The sequence below is a fragment of the Prinia subflava genome, chromosome Z, assembly GCF_021018805.1.
Source record: "Prinia subflava isolate CZ2003 ecotype Zambia chromosome Z, Cam_Psub_1.2, whole genome shotgun sequence".
NCBI lineage: Eukaryota > Metazoa > Chordata > Aves > Passeriformes > Cisticolidae > Prinia > Prinia subflava.
The window spans coordinates 870,109-890,166 of record NC_086283.1 but is presented as its reverse complement, the minus strand read 5'-3'; the positions used below and the strand labels follow the sequence as shown (position 1 = coordinate 890,166).

General features: G+C 37.5%; 1 protein-coding gene across 9 annotated transcripts in view; it reads left to right on the top strand.

Annotated features, from left to right (window-relative positions):
* RAPGEF2 (Rap guanine nucleotide exchange factor 2) overlaps positions 1-20,058 on the top strand; it is a 194,276-nt gene that overhangs the window by 121,458 nt on the left and 52,760 nt on the right. The window contains exon 1 of one of the 9 annotated variants that reach the window (XM_063421783.1): positions 1,878-1,946. The exons of 7 other annotated variants lie outside the window; for them this stretch is intronic. In XM_063421783.1, coding sequence (XP_063277853.1) covers positions 1,893-1,946 — 54 coding nt within the window. In that variant the 5' untranslated portion in view covers positions 1,878-1,892. Of the gene's footprint in view, positions 1-1,877; positions 1,947-1,995; positions 2,892-20,058 lie in introns of those variants that run through there. One more of the 9 variants, XM_063421785.1, reaches the window with a different exon arrangement.

Below are 20,058 nucleotides of genomic sequence, written 5' to 3'. Positions count from 1 at the left end.
ATGTTTCTGTTTTGGCAGAACTTTTTTTTCCTGACATGAGCATAAAATACTCAAATTCTGCTCATGGTGTTAAACCACAAGGCCCCCCAATCAGACTGGAGAGGGTTTTAATTGATTTGTCAACAAGTAGTATTTTTAAATTTTGTACTGGGGGGGATTTGCCTAAGCTTCCTAGAATTCATAACTTCTGCTACTTCTAATTAGCATTTCATCAGAAAATTGATTGTGCTCAGCATTAAACTGTTTTATATGGCTTAAGCATAATTCAGTGTTTTAAAATCATCTGTTGCACTGGCACATGGCAATGACTTTCAACATTCTCAACTAATTGTTGTAAATTAATAATTTAAAGAATAACTTATCTCTTAGAGTATACTGAAGACCAAGGGCATAAGTGTCATTAAACTCATATAAATGTAAATACACTCAATTTAAAAGGTGTTGTATATGAAACTGTGTCCGTTGAAAAATTGTGCAACAAATAGTCTGGATTATTTCAGGATCTTCTCTGCCATTATTAGAATTCATTTTTACTAATTTTTATAGCCTCATTTGCTAGCAGTCATTGCCAGGAGTGAAGGAAATCAATGTGTAACAAACTAAACTCATTATCAGTGCACATGTTAATTTGGGGGAAGACAGCTGCAGATTGTATGACATAGTATTCTGTAGTATCCACGTTTTTTTCCCTGTGTATTTTGCCTCTGTAACAACTGTTAAGTCTTTTCTTCTGTTGTCCTTGTTGGGGAAAAAAACCCAAGAACCCAGCTTTGAAGTTATTGCAAGGCCAGGTGGTCTCTGATTTTAAAGAATGTGTTGTGAAGATGTTGCAGGGAACTGTACTAAAGTTGAAGCCTGATGGATATGTGTCATGTGCCTGGCTTGGTCACTCCTATGTCAAGTGATACAAACCTGTGGCACTTCAGAGGTGCACTGTGTGGGGCTGACAATTTATTGCTTAAGCACATCCCCGTTGCATTTCAGCTCCTCTGCAGCATTATTTGACTAATACAGCATGAGAAGGGGTGTAATGTAGATGGGAGTGTCTGGGGGCATTTCTGCAATTAAGATACAATTACGTTCTGAGGGGAGAATTATAAATGCCTTATGTATGTCAATCTGTTCTACATCCCCAATACCCATGTGTTTTTAGTATAATTTGTGTATACAGTGTGCAAGGGGAAGCAGGAGCTCCATTCAGAAAGGCTGGAAATGGGATGTTAAAGGTGTCTGGACATGTACCTCCCACACTCCCTGGATGGATGTCCCTGGCCTGTGAAAGGGCGAAGCTGCTGAAAATCCGAGAGAGCTCATCAAGTGCACTGTTTTTAAATACGTGATAAAAATGTTTACAGCTCTGCAGCAGCTCTCTTTTGGGTGGATGAGCGGGGGGGAAGGGAGGTGATGTCTCTGCTCTAGCATTATCTACTTGAAAAGTCGTGTTCAGTTCAGGATTTGGCGAGGTAAACGTGGGTCCTCATTCCCACTCTGACTTCAGTGATATTCTTAGGAGCCAGCAGCAAACGGATCCCTCCCCTCTGGGGATGCCTTGATCTTCCGAGCCTGATACCAGACACAGGCAGGAGCTTGCTCTTTTATCTGCATTGTCCATCTCTACCTTAATGAGTGAAACAGTTAAGTATCAGAGGGGGCGAGCCTCTAGGAATGTGTCTTCCATTTGACTCGAATATTTCGGTGGATAAAGGGAGAGGGGGGGAGAGAGAGAGAGAGAGAAATCCACTTACATCACTCGAACTGCATTGAGTGTGTGCCTGTGTGCAGGTTAAGAGACAGACTTCAGTGTCTTTGCTTTCTGCAGGAAGCAGCAATGCCGTTTGTATCCTAAGAGGAATTTTTTATTTAGAAAAGGAAGCATTCTTTCTACCCAGGAAATGGCTTTCCTTGTGCGTTGCTATGCCAACTGCCTGCAGCCATGGTCTTCCAAAGTAAGCACAATAACGTAATTATATTGGCGTATTGCATTCAGACTCATGATTCTCTGGGTTTTTGTGTGTGTAACTGTGTTGTATTTTTGTTGCTGGCTTTTTGGGCGGTAGAAGTGCTTGTCTTGATTGTGAGGAACAGGCATCATAAAATTAAATGTCCATCAATGTCACACTGCTCAGATTAATTGTGCAAACTTGGTTAGCTGAGTGGAACAGAGATCACTGGTCACTACTCTGTCAGCATCATTAGCAGCCGGGGGAGGAGGTCCCTGTTCGTGTGCGCTACCCCGATTTTGGGGGAGTGGAGGCTAGTGGTGGCAGGAGGGGAGAGGCTGCATTTGTGAGTGTGTGATTGCAAATGAAACAGGAGTATTAACAATGCTTGGCTGAGTGCTGGAGGCTGGTTCCTGCACCCTGACCAATATAATACTGTATTAAGCCTTTTTGAGGGAGTCTCTGTGCAGTCAGCCATTTTAGCTTTTTTTTCGTCCTTTTTTTTCTTTTTTTTTTTTTTTTTTTTTTTTTTTTTTTTTTTTTTTTTTTTTTTCTTTTTTTTCCCTCCCCCTTTCCCATTCCTCAGGCTCGGGGAATGGTTTTGTTCCCTTGAATGGATGCTGGATATGTAGGGTTTCATCAGGCTCTGTACGTCCTGACATGCTTAGACTTTCAGTGTTGCAAAAATGGAGACTAAGGCTGTCATTCGGATTGCTGCTCTGCACTACAAGTGCGAGGGGGGTTTTGAGCTTACCAGTAGTGACACTTCTAGCTCCAGCTTGGTTTCACCCCCTCCGCCTCTTTTTAATTTAATGCCGTAGAGGGTGACTTGCCATCCATAAGAAATTGGTACATGATGTGTAAATTCAGTTCAGCTTATGTTTCTTCATTATGAAACCACTTGCAATCCCAGCTAACCATGGAGTTATGGGCCAGCAGGAGAAACACTCAGTAAGTATTGCAAATTCTGTTTGTTCTATCAATAACCTGTCACGGGCAAACTGCATGGGGATTGAAACTGCCTGTCATCCTGCTCACTGGCTTTCCTGCTTGTGGATTTAATAGCGGGTTTGGAGGGAAGGCTGTACCTGAAGTGGCATTAATGTCGGTGGCTGTACTTGAAATTGGTTTTTAGCTTAGAAAAGGCAACTCTGTAGGTTCTTTTTGGATGTTAAAAATTTACTGAAAAAATGCTGACATACTTTGGTTGGGCAGGAAGCTTTGAGCATTCAGTTAAAATCATTATGCATTTGTTGAAAACTTTAAAGCAACATGTAAGCTGTATAAAAAGTGATATAATTGTAGGTAATGATAAGAATATATTTATTCTGTCTGGTGTGTGTTAGTAGTGTACTGTTGCCTTGTAGCATGGCGTTTAACATCTGTGATACACTTATGCTGAAATGCAGAAACTGTTAGCAAAACATGGAATGAACAAAAGGCATAAGTACTGATGCTTTCTAATTGATCCCATGAGTCAGCTACACCTTTGTCATGCTTTAATCCCATAGGCTGCCTGTGTTTATTGTTTGGGAAAAATGCATTCATAAGCAGAAGAGCAAACATTATTTAACAAGGCCTCAGGTGTCAGGAATTAGAAATTTAGGTTTTGCATGAAAAAAAGGTTCTGTAAGTTCTATCAAAATGTAAAGAACCTTATTGCTCAGTTAAAATGTTTAAATCTTCATGCAAGATTTTATATGGTTCAATATAGTTTTCAATCTTAAAATTTGTTTCTTGAGAACATATTTATGAATATGTGTTCTGTGACTACGGTGTGAGAATGTGCATGGGTGTGTGAACAGGAGATACGGTTAAAGAATTGTAAATAGTGTGAAGAGGTGATAGCAGGAACTTTTTGAAGGAAGAGCATTTTTTTACAAGAATTCGGTGTTAATTGTGTAGAAATACAGAAAGTAATCTAGAGATGTTTTAGAATGTGTCCAGTGAATTTTTCTTACACATATAGCAATATACCACAATTTCTTATTGTAGACTGTTTTGTCCCTTTCCCTTGTTAATTACATTCTAAGTATAAGAGAGTTCATGTAACCAAACCGTTTGGTGTTCATGAAATATTTAGAACTTAATCTAAAAAAACCCCAAACAAAATCCACTTCTTTCCTCCTGAAACTCAAGCACCAAAGAAGCTGAAATAGAGTAGGATACTTCAAATTTGCAAACAGGAATAAAATGAAAAAGCTGCATATGTACTGGGGTTTCCATATCTTTCTACTCTCCAAAGATTGCCAATGAAAAGTTCTAGATTTACTCTGGTAGCACAACTAGTTTAACTGATATTAAATAAGTGCTTATAAATAAAGGAAAAAAATAAACTAGCTTTTTAGAAACTGTACATTACAAACTGTCATATTCTAGTTGTATAACTTTGCGTTATTGAAATCACAGACAATGAATTTCACTCTCCAAAATAGAGACTGGACTAAAATGTAGAAATAGTCAAAGGAAAAAGGTCAAGGTATTGCTTTACAAATGTCCCCATATATGCAAGAGAAAGAAGTCATTCTGTCTGACGTGCAGTTACAGATTTTGCATGGAAAAAAAGACATAGTTTAAAGATTATATAGAACTTTAAAATGTTAGGACACAGATTAGCTTAGCAAAAACCACTGCTTTGACAATGAAACTTTTCATGCCTGTTCACGAGGTAGACATTATTTTCCTTGGAAGGTAAGACTGAAAGATATAATTTTTTTGTGGAGAGGGAAGGGAAGCTTGGAGTTCCAAGGCATAAGACTTTATCTTACTTTGCTTAAGAGGAAAACTTCTTGAATTAATCATTTCTGGTAATGAGTTATTTTTGTGTTAGTTTGTTCTTAGAATTCTAAATATTTTATTGATGTCTGACTTGAACTTATTTCAGGGAGAGAGGCTTAATTACTTCTGTGACATCCCCACCCAGAGTCTCACAGCTTGATTTGCTGGAACTGAATGCGAAATTCAGTTCCAATCTGGAACTGAATGCAAAAATCTCCTGTGCAAGGTTTCACCAATTTCTATGAATTAATTTTACTTAATGCTGTTAAATCTTAATTTCACACTAGTTTAGGTAGGGAATGAGGGATATGGTTTAAATCTGCTATTCTGTGAAAATAGAATGCAAACTGCCTATTGTATAATCATTGTGAAAATGGAGAGAGGAAGAGTAAAAAATGCTCTTGTGTTTCTTAGAGTTTTTTAATACAACAAATAAAGTCAGCAGCATCAATCAAGTATGTTAGTCTTACGTGCCTCATATTTCATAAATTGGAAGAGTTTGAGGCAATGCTACAAGCCCATATCTGAAAGGGATGTTCCTTGATACACAACTACTGTCATCTGTTCAACAGAGAGTAAAATTATGCTCTGGATGAAAGACAGAGAAATGAAAGCAGGATTGTTGCAAAAATACTAGTGCTTAGTTCTTGTATTTTATGTAGATTTTGTGTAATTAAAGGACTCTTAGAATGGTTTGGGTTGGAAGAGTCCTTGAAGACCATCTTCTTCCAACCCCTCTGGCGTGGACAGGAGGGACACCTTCTACTAGACCAGGTTTCTCAGAGCCCCATCCAGCCTGGCCTTGAACAGCTGCAGGGATGGGGCATCTTCAGTAGGTTCATTCTGTTTGGCTGTGTCCTTGCTGGCTGTAGAGGCCCTCTCAACCAGCTTTGTAGGGTTTTCCGTATAATTTTGCTGATCTTAAATTTTAGGAAGATGAATGATGCTTCAAAAAGCATTGCTTTGTGGATGTTCAAACACTCTCTTGAAAAGCTTCACACATTGCATCTTATACCTGGTTTATTATGTGGGAAAAATCACATGTAGGTTTAGTGCAAAAAGGTTCCCATTATAGGCTTGAGCCTTGTAAGGTGTTAGCTTTCAATATCTCATTTCTCTTTTTCCTTTGTATCTGTTGTTTGTAGGAACTTCACTCAATGTCAACTAAAAAACAAAATTAAAAAATTGACAGATATAATGACTTGTAAAAATGGGACTTGAGATGCATAATTCTGTGTGATTGTGATTAACAACTCATGAATTGCACAATACTTATGAATAACCTGTAAGGAAGAATATTTTTACTTCAGGTGTAATTGAAATAGAGTCTGCTAAAAAGGGCAAATTTCGCTGCTGGCACAGTGACACTTTAGTGATCATGGGTGTTGCAGTCTTTGATGTGCTCAACCTTTCTTGAATTACTAAAAAATATTGCAACCAGCAAGTCAAATTTTGGGGTTGTTCTTATTATATTTTAATTCACAAAGATTTATGGCCCTGTGCTAGGGGGTCCCCTCCCTCCCAGGAAAGAGAAGGAAATGACTGATATATTGAGGAAAAGTCTTGAATGGGGATTGTTCAAATATGGTTGTTTTAGTTGATGTGTAGTAAGGGTGCCTGTTGGCATGCTTTCCTAAGAAATGTAGAGCTATACAAGAAATAATTTTCTGTTACTGGAAGAGATCATCAGTATTTTTCCTTAACTCATATAATGAGTGTAACATGAAATAAGTTATTTGTCCTTTGAGTGAGCATCACACAGCACTAGTAAGTACTCATGGAAAAGAGGTGTGATGTTATCAGATGGCTACAGTTGCTAAGCTTTTGCTGGTTTGTATATACGTATCTGGAAAAAAATAGACATATGAAAAAGCTCTAAGCAATAGTGACCTGTTAGCTGCTGCAGCTGCTGATGGTTATGATTTTGTTCATCTTGATGAATTACATTGCTCTGGGACTTGATACATATTATCTTCTTTTGTTGTTAGGCACCTTTATTTTTAGCACTTATTGAAATCAGATTTCTGGTTTGGCCTGTTCTGATTATTCCTTTCCTTTTAATTTGTGTATTTTGAAAAAAAAAATTTCCTCTCCGGAGACCAATAAAAGGGTTGTGGATTTTTCATGTGATTAGAAATATTGTTTCACCTCTTTATAAGTGCATTATGATAGAGTCTTTAATTGCACGACCATGTATCTTCTGTAAGATTTGTCTCAAGACGGATAGCTGTGTAATGAGCAGCTGTTTGATGTTTTGGGCTAGCTTCATTGCTCAAAAGGCCGGGTTGTGTTTATGGTGTACTATTCAAGTCATACTCAGAACAGAAAAGCATAAATATTATTCTCTTCTGTGGCTTTTCAAGATGCTTGTGACTTGAGTGTTCAGGCAATTAATTAAGGTATTAATGCGGAGGTGTCATTATCTTAATTTTTCAGGTAGGTCTGCTGAAGCAAAACATAGGGGCAGAATTTTTAGAGCTTAAGATGGTCATTCCACAGCGTAGGAAGGTCTAAATAAGCATTCAAAGGATGGATTTTGTTGCTGGAGTTTTCTGTATTGGCCCAGTTCAGGCACTCACAACCCAATGATCATAATGAAAGGTTGATTTTAAGTGACTTGCCTGGCATCCTGCCAGAGATATGTGGTAGACTCTGGCTAAATTCCTGTTCTGCAGGACAGCATTTAACTGCAGATTTCCCCAAATGCTTATAAATGGCAAAATTTGGGCCATTTCATAGGAATGGCTGTGAATGCATTTAGTGACCTGTAGAGATGGCAATGAGAGCAACCTTGGCACTTAGAAGATGTCCTGCTGTCTTTCTGTTATGGTTTCAATGCCTGGGGATTGCACAGCATATTTCAAAGTGAGAGGAGAAGAGAGGGAGAAAAAAAAGCACAAACCAACCAACCAACAACAACAACAACAACAACAACAACAACAAAAAAAAAAAAAAGAAAAAAAAGAAAAAAAAAAGAAGCCACACAAAAAACCAAACCAAAACCAAAAAACCACCACAAAACCATACCAGAAAGGCTGCCATCTATATGTAAGCTAAATTTTTTTCAGGTCAATGCGGTTAGTTGATGTAGAAGATTGCACAGTAGGGCATTTTTTAGCAGGTTTATGAAGTAAGAGAGTTTCAGCCCTTACAGCATATTTAGTATTATGGCTCTGGTTTATATTCTAAAGAGGCCAAATCTAGTGCTGCTGTTGAAGTGTTTGCAGAGTGATGTTTTTGAGGGTGCATACTGGAATGTGGCATTTATACTCACAGTGCAGATGTGAACCTGAAAAGGAAAGTCAGCTTCTTCCAAAATGCTATTTTGAGACTGAGAGACTAAAGCTATTTATTATTACTGAGTTGTTGGCACTCCTGCCTGATCATCAGACGTGCTGAAAATCTAGCTGAAATTGAGAGCTGCTGATACCAAACAATTATAAAAAACTATCCAAGCAACCAAAAATCACAAACATCAGAAGTAAAAAATCCTAAATCCTTTAACATAGTGTTGACTGGCTCCTGATGCTATGAGTTAATAAAGGCATAGGAAGAAGAGAAACTCAAAAAAGCAGAGATAATGTGTTAAGAAGTCTAAGTTAAAAATAAGTTAAATATGGAATTCACAATATGTACAATGAGTAGCATGAAGTTCATTGTAACTAGAAGCAAGCACTAAGGAAACTAAGGAAATCCTATGCCTCAGTATCTCAAGTTCATTATTCCACCTGCAAAATAATTGCAGTCCCTTGCTGAATACTGGCTCAAGGGTCTTAATCAGTGATACTTAATGCTGGTACTTCATTTCCAAGTGACGTAAACTCAACAGTTTAGCAAACAAAACAGTAGAAATACTCCAGTGAGAGGAAGCAAGTTAGATTTTTTTTGAAATTTCATTTTTAATTATCAAGGGCAGGGGTTCTCAGTGATATGTAAAGAAACACGTAGCTTGTAAGAGGATTAGAAAGTGCTGTGAGTTGTGCTGCTTTTTTCTGCAGTTGTGATTGCTGCTGGTACTACTCCAGCAGCAAAAGCCAGGGGAGGTGTCTCGTGTTCTGTGTTCTGCTGCTACATGACCTGAAGCTTATCTGCAAAATACTTCTGTACTTGATAACTTTACAGGTTGTCTGCAAAATCAGTGAAATACCAAGAGATAACAGGAATGATTTAGGAATATGGGCATTAGGAACTATGATTTCTAAAATCTGAACTGGAGTTTCAAAGATTCAGGGTTCAGACCATCAGCGGTCTGGGATCATGATGTTGGTGCTGGAAACTCTTAAGTATAGTTTTCTATAAGCTTATTTAAAATCTGTTTTTCTTCAATTATTATGCATATTTTTTATTCCTTTTTGTATTCTAGGCTTTAACTTGCTACAAATTAGCCCCTAACAGCATCCTTGGTGTTTGAAAAACTGAGCTAATTTTACCAATCCCTCAGTGAATACACAGTGGTGTGATTTTTGCTTGACTGAAATAGAGACAAGATTTTCAGGATCTCAGAGTTATTTTATTAAAGTCTGATTTTTATTTTTAATACCTTAATTGCAACAGCAGATATATGACCAGACAACTAAGTCTTTTCATTTACTATTACTGATGCATTCTTGGTGGCTTTTTCTAATATTTGAAATTAATAGAAGTCATACTACTAGAAAGAGAGAAAAACTACTTGATAGAGTATTTCAGGAGTTGTACGAGTGAGTGTAATACTGAACCAGTGCTTCCAGAGTTTGAGAAATAAGGTTAATGTTAAGGAATTGAGAAACATGAAATATTAATGTCTTGAGATTTACCCTTGACCAAAGAACCTTATACCCACTACACTTCATTCTTAATACTGTGTTTAAGAATGTGGTAGCTGTAGTGCAAAAGAAGTGTGGCATGACTCCAGCAGTTCTGCAGTGGTTTTAGGATTCTAACCTCTGCATGCTTAACCCATCAATCTGTAACAGAAATGTCACTGGCACTCGTATGCTATCCCAGAATTGGATGGTTGGTGGTTATCCCAATTTTGTCAGCTTGCCAGTAGTCTTTTTTGCTGTTCATTTTGAGATAGTGATGATTCAGCTGAGAACCAGGAGAAGAATAAACTGTGCAGAAGGGGTCTCTGCTCAGTGGGTTACTTGTGGAAGCTGATCCTGTGCCCAGAAGCTAAAATTTATTGGAGTGTTTGTCATTCCTTCCAAACCCCCTGTTTTGTATGAGGATGCTAGAAGGACAGATGAAGGACAACAGATTGCATTGCTGTTATGTAGGTGATGTTGAAGGAAAACAGCTTTACATTATAATACTAGCTGACACAAGCAGTGCTGCTGCTTGGTCTCTAATAAGTCTGAGGTGTAGGGATGGAGAGGAGCTGTTGCCTCAACTTATTTGATTTTGTTGCTTGGGAATGATGAAGGTTCACAAAATCTGGTGAAATAACTGGAAGATAGGAAATGTAGTGTGCATGTTGTTTGTAATTTACTCTCATGGTGCAGGACTTGGTTACTAGATTGCAAATTTTATCAATTCCATTAGCAAGAATGTTGGTCCTTTGGGCCTTATATTTGTCTTTTTGGGTTGATCTCACTGCAAAAAGGAAGCTTGCTGCCATGAAACAACTTCATGGTATTCAGCTAACCTGGCTGAATATTCTGTATGTGGCCTAAACCTTAAGCTGCTCAAAAAGCTAAAAATAAGGCCATAGGTTATTTTGCAATCACTGGTCACCATTGCAGATGTTGGAACACAAAATCCTGACATGTTTAGTTTCCTTTTCATGAAAAGTGGAAGAGGATTTTCCTAAATGGGAAGTAGCTTGCTAAACCTCACAGCTTGGACTGAATAGTTTTCTAGCCTTTCCCAAGTCCTGAGTTATAGGCAGTCAAGTAGATGTCTCCAGTAATATGATGTTTCTTCCAAAGCCTGTCTGGAATGCCTTAAAAAGGCATGAAATAATTTTTAAAATGGCATGATCTGCTAGAATTTCAATAGTTCCTGTCCTTTGTGGTGTATGGAGTGTGACTGCCCTTCCTTTAATTCAAATGGGTTTTCTGATTTTTCCTTACATGTCTTCTGAATTCCAGTTTAGTTACTTCTGTAAACAGCAGAAAGCTCGGAACCATTTGACAAAATGTCAAAAAGATTTTGCTTTGAATGTGAAAACACAGTTGTGACTCCACACTGAAATGGAGGCATACCTCCATGGCACGTCCAGTTCTTAAATGCAGGTGGAGTTGACAATTCTCCTTTGGACTGGGAATATGCAAACTGGTTTTACACCTTCTCTTTCAGTTCCAGCTTCTCAACATGGATCAAGAGCCAATTGCTTTTCAAAATACAGGAAAAGCAGGCTTGTGAGTTAGAGTGGGGAGAACAGCAAAGTGTTACATTATATGTGCATTTAGGATCGATTAATAAGCTAACAAATGCTATGGCAGGCGTAAAGTGTAGCAGCATGTAGCCCTTGTAGCTTTCTACCTGTAGATGACTTATTGCGATTGTCCCAGGCTTGGCTGGTGACCATATGCCAACATTTGGTGACAATAGTGCATCTTCTTGCAGTTACCTGATCTTCAGAAGCATAGGATCAGCCAGGAGCCATGCTGCAAACCCAGACAATAACCCGATGGTCAAATACCTCAGCCTGGGATTTCTTTCACTCAGTCTATAAATATTGCCTCATTTTGTCTGACTGCAGCCTGTCACTTGCTTGCAAGCGTAGGTGCTGTGTGCTGGGTCGCAGGGACGAACAGGCTAGGTAGGATTTATTAGTTTATAGCTTGACTCCAAACCGTGGCCTTGCAAGTAAGAATCGCTTTAAAGCTTTCTTCTTTTGTTCCTGCTCTGAAGAACGATTTCATAAAAATGACGTTGTTCTATTTTGTGGGTCTCCCTTTGTGTGTGCAGTCATGGTGGCTTGTTTTATCGTTAAAAATAGGCTCGTACCGTTCCCTGCCGCTGCTCTTCCTGCAGAGCCAGAAGAATGGGAGCTGGGCTGTGCTCTCAGGCCTCCATCCATAGCATTGTTTCCTAAATGCCTATCTGCTGCTGTGTGCCTGCCAGCCTGCCAAATGCTGTAGGAGCTGTGTGAATGTCAGGAAGGTCTAATGCAGGATGATTTGAAGGGGCGTGGGAAAGCCTGAAAAGGAGAACATAGGTGAAGAACTGGGCCATACATGTGCCCAGTAGTGGGATTGATGGCTTGGAAAAGGCTTGATGAAGGACATTATACCTGAGTGTATTTGGTCATGGTTGAAAAAAAAAAAATCATTCTAGATTTTGTGAAATGTAAACTGAATTTTGGGAATTATTTCTTAGTTAGCTATATCCTAGATTTGCTGAACCATCAGCCCTGTTCTCATTTTAGCTCAAGTAAGTTCTATGTGCTCTTCATTTGCTGAGGAGTTTTTTGGTGATGTTTTTGTTGGTTGGTTGGTTTCATTTGGGGTTTTTGTTGTTGTTGTTGTTTATTTGTTGGTTTGGGTTGTTTGTTTGGTTTTGGGTTTCTTTTGTTTGGTTGGGTTTGGGGTTTTTTTTGCGGGGGGTTGTTTGGTTTTTTCCTTGCATGTAAGGAGCTAAATAAAGGCTGTTCAAAGCAACCACTCCTTGCTTGTGCTGTTTCACCAATCAGGGTACAACTTGACCTCTAAATCTTAATGTATTTCTGATAACAAGCTAGGGAAAAAAGGAACCTGTATTTTCCAAATTCTTGGCAGGCAGAAGCTCTTTTCTGTGCTGGGTTTCTCAGGAAAAAGTCAGATAGACTTGAATGTGTGTCACTGCTTTGGCCTGCATGACCAGTGGATTTTCAGCTAGTTTTTTTGACCTTTGAATAAGCAGCTGACTATAGAGGGATTTTTTTTCTTTTAAATACACATAAATAATACAGAGTATTCTTTTTTCTGTTGTCCTCACATTTAAGGAATTATGAGGAAAAGGAAAATGCATTAATTTATGGATTTTGGTGCCTTAGTGAAATGTACTACTTAAATAATTAACTCTGTGTCTGGAAATGGCTGTTGACTGGATTTTATTTAAAGCAGCAGTGAAGACTCATATTTGTTTTAAAACTGAAGTTGTCCACAGCTGTAGGAACAGACTGAAAACCAAACTGAAATGAGACCAGTGTTAGTTTCTTTTAATAACTGTGGAAGTCAGTATGCTTGGTGTACCTCTCCTTGACTGTTGCTGTATGACTTCTGCAAATATTTTCTGTGGTCTGACTCGGGGAATTTCCATCTTCTGCGAATTCAGTCTTGCTCATTTTTAAATCAGTAGGTTCTCAACAGTTGATACTATTGTTGTTGTTGAAGTTTTTTTGGTTTTTATTGATTGATTAGTTTGGGGTTTTTTCATGTGTGTATTTTTTGTTGTTGTTTGTTATTTGGGTTTTTTTAAACTTTGGTTTTGGGGTGCTGTTTTTTGTGTCTTGTGAGAAGATTAGAGACTTCTTGCATTTCAGAGCAATGGATTTTTAGAAATTTCCATTTAGCAGATATTTTTGAAGGTCCCTGAATATAGCTGCTTTTCCTAAATAAATGGTTACTAAAGTGGAGTTTCCCAAACAGTGACGTGCATGTCAGCAGTAGGATATAGAAAATCTAGTTATCTACTTATTTCCTGTTGAAGGAAGAGGTTGTTTAGGCAGTTAAATGTCACTCCTACACCTGCAACTTCCATTAGTATTGTATATTAGTATTCCATCTGTGATGATGGTACCCAGGGAAAACTAAACTTAGGAGTTCCTGAGTTAGAGTACCATGATTATTTTTAGAGGTTTTTTTTTTTTAAAGTGGAGTTTCAATGTTCCAACTGGGGTTTTATTCAGTTAAGCATCTAGAGATAACAAGCTTAATGTAGTAATGACTAAAATGTTTACCACTTTTATGAAATGAGCTTTCTAAATCTCTTGCACCATGTGGTACAGCAAACAACTACTACCATTTTAGTGCTGTTGTAAATGAGCAGTTGGTTTGGTTCTCAAATTACCTGGTTGTTGCAAGATGACCTAATGCACTAGTTGATGTAAATGCACACTCTTTGACCATGGAAATGCACACACTACTCCAAAGTTTAACTTCTGGTAGATGGGAGAAAAAACAGATGAATGTCACTTGCTTGTGTTTGTAGAATGGGCTGCAGTTACTGGTCATGGTATTTCAACCTGATTTGTGTGCTGCTCATTTTTCTGTAGCTTGGCAATCTGTGATGTAAAAATCTCTTCCTAAGTAAGCACCACTGAAATATTTGATGGTGTCAGTCGAATATGTAAGTTGTTACATGGGTTGTGTTTTTAGGATGCTGTTGATGGAAGTCAGGACCATATGGGAGGATTTAAACTCTGTGTGCACACCTGCACAGACACAAATAGATGCATTTCTGAAAGTCACATATGAATGTCAGCATTTTAAGCAGAATAACTTTGACATAATGTGTCTTACTCTAAAGACATTGACACAGTGTCTGGTTACTCTAAAGCGGCCTTGATTATAACAGGCTCCATATGGGACCTTGTTGTTTTGCTGATCTTAAAATGTAGTTGTGGACGTTGGTGAAAATTAGGCAATTAAAAAAAGAAGAACAACATGGGAAACTAATGAAATTTAATGTTAGACAGTACAGTTTTGAGTAAATATCACTTGGACTACAAAGAAAAGCTCTGCAGGTTGTTTCAAAATTTACTGGAGATTTTATTACTGGAAAAGATGTTTCTCTGTTGATATGTGTAAATAATTTTAAATGGATTTGCACAGTTGTTGCTGCATTGTGCTCCAGAATTGAGAGAGCATCTTAGCACTTCTTAAACATTCCTTGATGAAAGGAAGAAAAATGATCCTTTACTTTTTCCCTTCCTATGATCACAGTGAGCACACACTAGTAAGTCTTTTGCCCAAAGCAATAAATAGTTGTAGTAGTTCCTAGAAGTTGGAGTCTTGCTCTGTGTGACAGAATAGAAACTATAGAGATATTAGGCATGCATGATGGCAAATACAGTTTTAAAAGCTTGGTCACTGTAAAATATTTTAAATAATTTTCTTTGACTACCATCTGAGGAAAAGGGTAAAATAAAGTGCCAAGCAAAACTTGAGGTGTTACAGCAACACTCACTGTTGTATTACCATGGCATGAGTACATTTCCACTTGCAAAACTCATAAAATAGTAATAAAGCTGTTTGGCTAATAGTCATGTTGATATAGCATTAAAAAATTGTAGTTATGCTAAAATCATACTATTTGAAGATTTTGCAACATTAGTCATGTATAAAGGGAAATGCTTGATATTAAAAAATATTTTATCTTGTTACTGTACTAGTTCTTCATTAGCCAGAAAAATAGGAAGGCTACTTATACTATCTGTAATGCAAATATGAAATCTTTTTACTCTTTGCATTGGTCCTTGAAGTACTGTCTACAGACTTAAGATTTTTTTAAGCAATCGTTCTTTTGAAATTCAGCTTTGAAAATAACATCATCCCTATTTTCAATCAAAATTAATTGCCTTGTAGTTGTCCAACTTTTTAAAAAAATTTGTAATGTTGGTTTTTTTTAATGCTCAATATTGTGCAATTAGCAAGCTAAGACTAGTGATTATGCCAATATATGTTTTTGCTTTATATTAAAAATGCTACAATCAGGATATTTGTGAAAACAAGCTTAAGCAAGGGCTTTGATGTCCACTTGTGTGGTATTTGAAATATTGCAATTCTTCGTGTTCATTTTTGTTGTTTGAGGTGAAGCAGAAGTGTGCAACTTTCATTGTCAGACAAGGAAAGCAGTAGAAACTTCCACCCACTTTTCTCCTGAACTATTCCTTGATACTCTAAAGCAAAGATAATCCTTTACTTGAAACTCCAAGGGTAGCATTGACATGGCTGCAGCCGTAAGACTTCAAACAAAATTACCATTTAATTGGTTGTGAATAGTCATGTCTTTCTTTAAATTTTCATCAAATTTCTTTCATTTAGTATAGTATTTTATAGAGACAGGACTCAGTTTTTGCATCTGTACACAGGGGCTCCCTAAATATTTATATCTTTAATGTTTCTTTTCTTGGGAAGTATACAGAGTACTTAGGTGTTTACTAAGAAGCTACCAATAAGAAAATCTAAAATGTTTTTATGTTAGTCATGTTGGGTTTTGTCTTTTTTCTTACTTTGTTGGTTAGTCTGCTTCTGAACAATAAATATATTAAACAACAGGCTCACTTCAGATTTTTCTGCTTGGATGAGTGACATGGATCTAGAAAGGATTTTCTGGGTCACTGCCATTACACACTTGTGCAGCACACTCATAACTTTGCCTCGCTTCAGTTTGAAAGCCTTCTCTACCACAGCTCCTGTGGAATCTGGTTTGGAGAATCTCTGTGGTTCATTAGCAGCCTTCTTTCAGCTTCCTGCTCATTAGGCTTTATACCTGCATTGACTGTTACTGGAAATATTTCTTTTTCCTCCTTTCTATTTCTGTGTAGTGATCATTCTCTCAGTGTGGGCTGACAAAGCTGTGCTCTTCCTGCACTTTGTCAAGTATTAGTTTTTCTTCTTCTCATAATCCTGGTATCTTTTTTTCTGACTCTATGTATGTATGTGGCTTTAAGCCATCTTTATTTAAAACACACAGCTGGGAATGTGTGGAACATTTCCACATAAGGTCTCTGCTGGGGTCGTGGAGAAGAGCCCAGAACTGTATTTCTGGAGCCTGCATGCTGTGATCATACTGGGTTCTCCTTCTGCTGCATCACCTGAACAATTCAGTCACCTTCTGATCAGCTGATACATGGAAACTTTTTCACAGTTATTTCTGACAGGGAATTTCCCAGGTTGTTGGTTTTTGTTTTAAAGTGCACATCTCTTCCTACTGCTCATCTCTTGTATCACCAGTGTCTTTTTGCACAGTGATGCCAACAGTTTTTTTCCTCCACTTGGAAAGTGGGGTGTTCTGAGATATTTTGTATATCCATCTTTCGTATCTCATCTTTTAAAAAGTAACAATTGCCTGAGTAGTCCTTAATTTATTTTTCTCTATTTTAGAATCAGTTAACTTTTCTTTTACTATTGTAAGTTAGTTCAGTGCAGTAAAATTCAGTGATGCAGTTCAGTATTGAAGTGCAGTAGTTCAGATTGAATGGGTGTGGTTCAAAACTGAGCTATCACTTCATGAATATTTGAAAAACTTCACTAACCTTTGTTAGAGTGGCTAGAAGTATAAAAAAACCCCACCACCAACATATGGTGTGGTTTAAGAACAGCCTTCTGGTGGGGAGCACTTGAAACTATAGGCTTGGAACTTCATAGGTCTTTGTTTAACCATTTAAGATGTGCCCAGGATATATGTTTTCACGTCTGGGCTAAACTCTTCACTTTTCTGTTGTGGTTTTCAATTCTGAGTGGTGCTTTAAAGCCGAAAATAAAATCTGGGTTCAGGTGCCATCATTTTTACCCTTGCTAGTGTAATTACTTTTTAGCATCCCCCATGTCCACTTGTGAGACTGCTGTGTAAGTAATCCAAAATAAGTCTGTATATGAGGTATACATGAGCATGCTACTATTTATTTAAAATATTCTGCAGGATTTAAAACATCTTCCTTGAAGCTGTTTGAATTATCATTTCCTGTAAACATATGTGCCCCCATAAACTGTTCTTGAACTTTTTTTAAATTTTATTTTATTTCCCTAGGCATGACTCTTTTGTCTGGTTTCCTGTGGAAATAAAGTTTGTGACCAGGTTCTCTGTTCCTTCCTCTCCCACAGTTACTTGTAATAGGCCTAAGAGTTCAAAATTTAACCTTACAGGCTTCCAAAAGCCCTGAAAGTGGGCCATTTAGTTTCCAACCCAGCGGTAGTTCTCAGTGTATTAAGCATCCAAACAGCCACAAAAGGAAGTATTTAGAAATACTTACTGTGGGAAGAACATCAATGGGAGCATGCATTTTCTTAGTAAGAAAACTGGTTATTCCCAAGAGAGAGATCTCCGCAAAGCCAAGCTTTATTATTTTCTCATCCACGTATATTAAATAATGGGGAGCCTTTACAGAAGTTCAGTGATTGAGCTCAGTTTTCTACTCTCTTTCCCTAGAGATATTTCAGAAGTCAATTGAAATGCCTCAGAACAGTCTTTCCTTCAACCAAAAAAAGCAGTCATCACTGAGTGCCTGTCCCAGCTTGTTGGTTTTCATTATGTAGATTCCCACAAGATGGAGTTCCCTTCCCAATTTTATTCAGTGTTATTGGGAACTGTTAGTTTGTGGGAGGGTGTGGGCTGTGCAGGCTCTGTCAGGATTCTTAAATGCAAGTGCTTGGTGGGACAGCAGGGTGCTACCAAGAGTAATAGGCTGTGTCCCTATGGAATAGGGACTCCTATGATATAGGGACATATGCAGACATAATACACTGGAACAGAGATTCTGCTACTCACAGTAGTCCAAAGTGACTGAGAATAGTATTTGACCTAAATCTGATTACTTTATGAAGTAAAACAATCAAAATAATATAAAATCCGAGACACTTAACAAAAAATCAAACAAACATACATACACCCAAAAAAAAAAAAAAAAAAAAAAAAAAAAAAAAATAAATTTGAGAATCCTACTTAACTATCTATCTTCTGGAAGGTTTAACTTCCATTGCACTGTTTGGAACAAAAATTATCAGACCACATTTCTACATGTGGTTAAGGATGTCAAAGTGTTGTCAGTACTGAAATGTATATGCAGAGTCAAAACAGTTGTAGAACAGTCTATTTAGCTTGATGGCCACAGCAGAACTGCTCTGACTTTAAAATCAGACTCCGTCTTTTAAAAGCACTGAATTATCCTTTGTTGACCAATGGAGAAGTTCCACTTTTACCAGATATTTTCTGAGACAGGTTTCTGAGTAAATGCTGAAAAAAATGCATATTTATTCTGTTTATTGTAAGTATGTTAGAAATGTTTGAGTTTGGATGTTCAGAAATCTGAGAAAAACTTCAGAAATTTTTTTTACATTATTTATTTAGTTTATCATGATTCAGTTCAAATCCATCCTGCTGTTTTTTCTTGTGTGTTTGTGGTTCATTGGCACTGTAAACACCTGTATAAAACAGTTTTTCTTCCCCCACTTAATTTGAGCATTTGGCAATAAACTGACATTAGTATTTCCTGAAGGAATAATGTTTATCCCAGGTTTTCTGAAGAAGACAGTTTTGAGTATGAAATGCTGCATTGAATCTTTGATTCAAATACTTCCAAAGGGAAGAACAAACACTAGCACATTTGGACATACAACAGAGAAGGTAGTTAAATTAAATAAGAGTGAATGCATTTCACTGTTGCATTTCTTACTTTTCCTTTAAAAAGAGTTGCTTCTGAGAGGTTTTTCTTCATTCCCCAGACACCCATTTAAATTTTAGCACCCCTGTCATTCTGCAGAAGTCAATAATCCTTCAAGTAAAGGATTCGATGCATGAAGTGCTCATAGGATTAGCTGCTGAGAGCTATGAGATGTGCAGTAAGTGGCTGTCAGTGTGTGTTTTGTAATGGAAACAAAATGAAGTTCCTATGCCTTCACTCACTCTCACTCTCTCCCTGAGAACCAGCAGTTCACATTACATTAGCTTGAACCTCTGAATAGTTTTTTTTGGGAGGCTAGCTATAGCAAAATATCAATAGATCAAAGAATTAAGGGCTTGCTATGAAAGGTCCTTATAATACTTTTCTTCTTTTTGTTCGTTCTTTTTGTTAGAGGTGTTCTGCTGTGGGCTTTGTATACAAACAACTGCTAGACAGCAATAGTACCTACAGGCAATGATTTCAGAACATAGGTTGTGTCCTGTGCTAGATTCAAGAACGATCTTAAGAGTAGGTCTCTATGAAGTCTCACAGAAAGACGACTATTCAAGGAAACTCTGGAGACTGAAAATACATGACATATTGTTGTGTAAAGTGAATGATTATACAGAAGACATAATTCAAGTCAGGAGGTTTTTATTTAAGTCTTGCAGAAGTTTTCGTAGAAAATACATAGAAGCTTCTCAATCTTTTCCACCCCTAGGTGCAAGGAAGTGCTGCTTCCCTGGGAACTGCATCCTAATTTTAATTGTATATAGTTTACACTTTTAGTTTAAATTTAACTCTGCATGGATATGTCAGCCTGCATCAGGTCTGTAGACAGAATCGATAGAAATTACTTTATTATTCTGTAATTACTTACACTGACTGCTGTGTTTAAAATCACTCAACCATAAAATGTTTTCCTTGATGTCTGTCTTGGTTAGTGAAAGAATGATGTTGAAATAGCATGTTGATGAATCCCCAGCATTATTACAAATATTTCTTCCTTGTCTTATTAAACACCATAGATACGGGCATAGCTTTAAAATA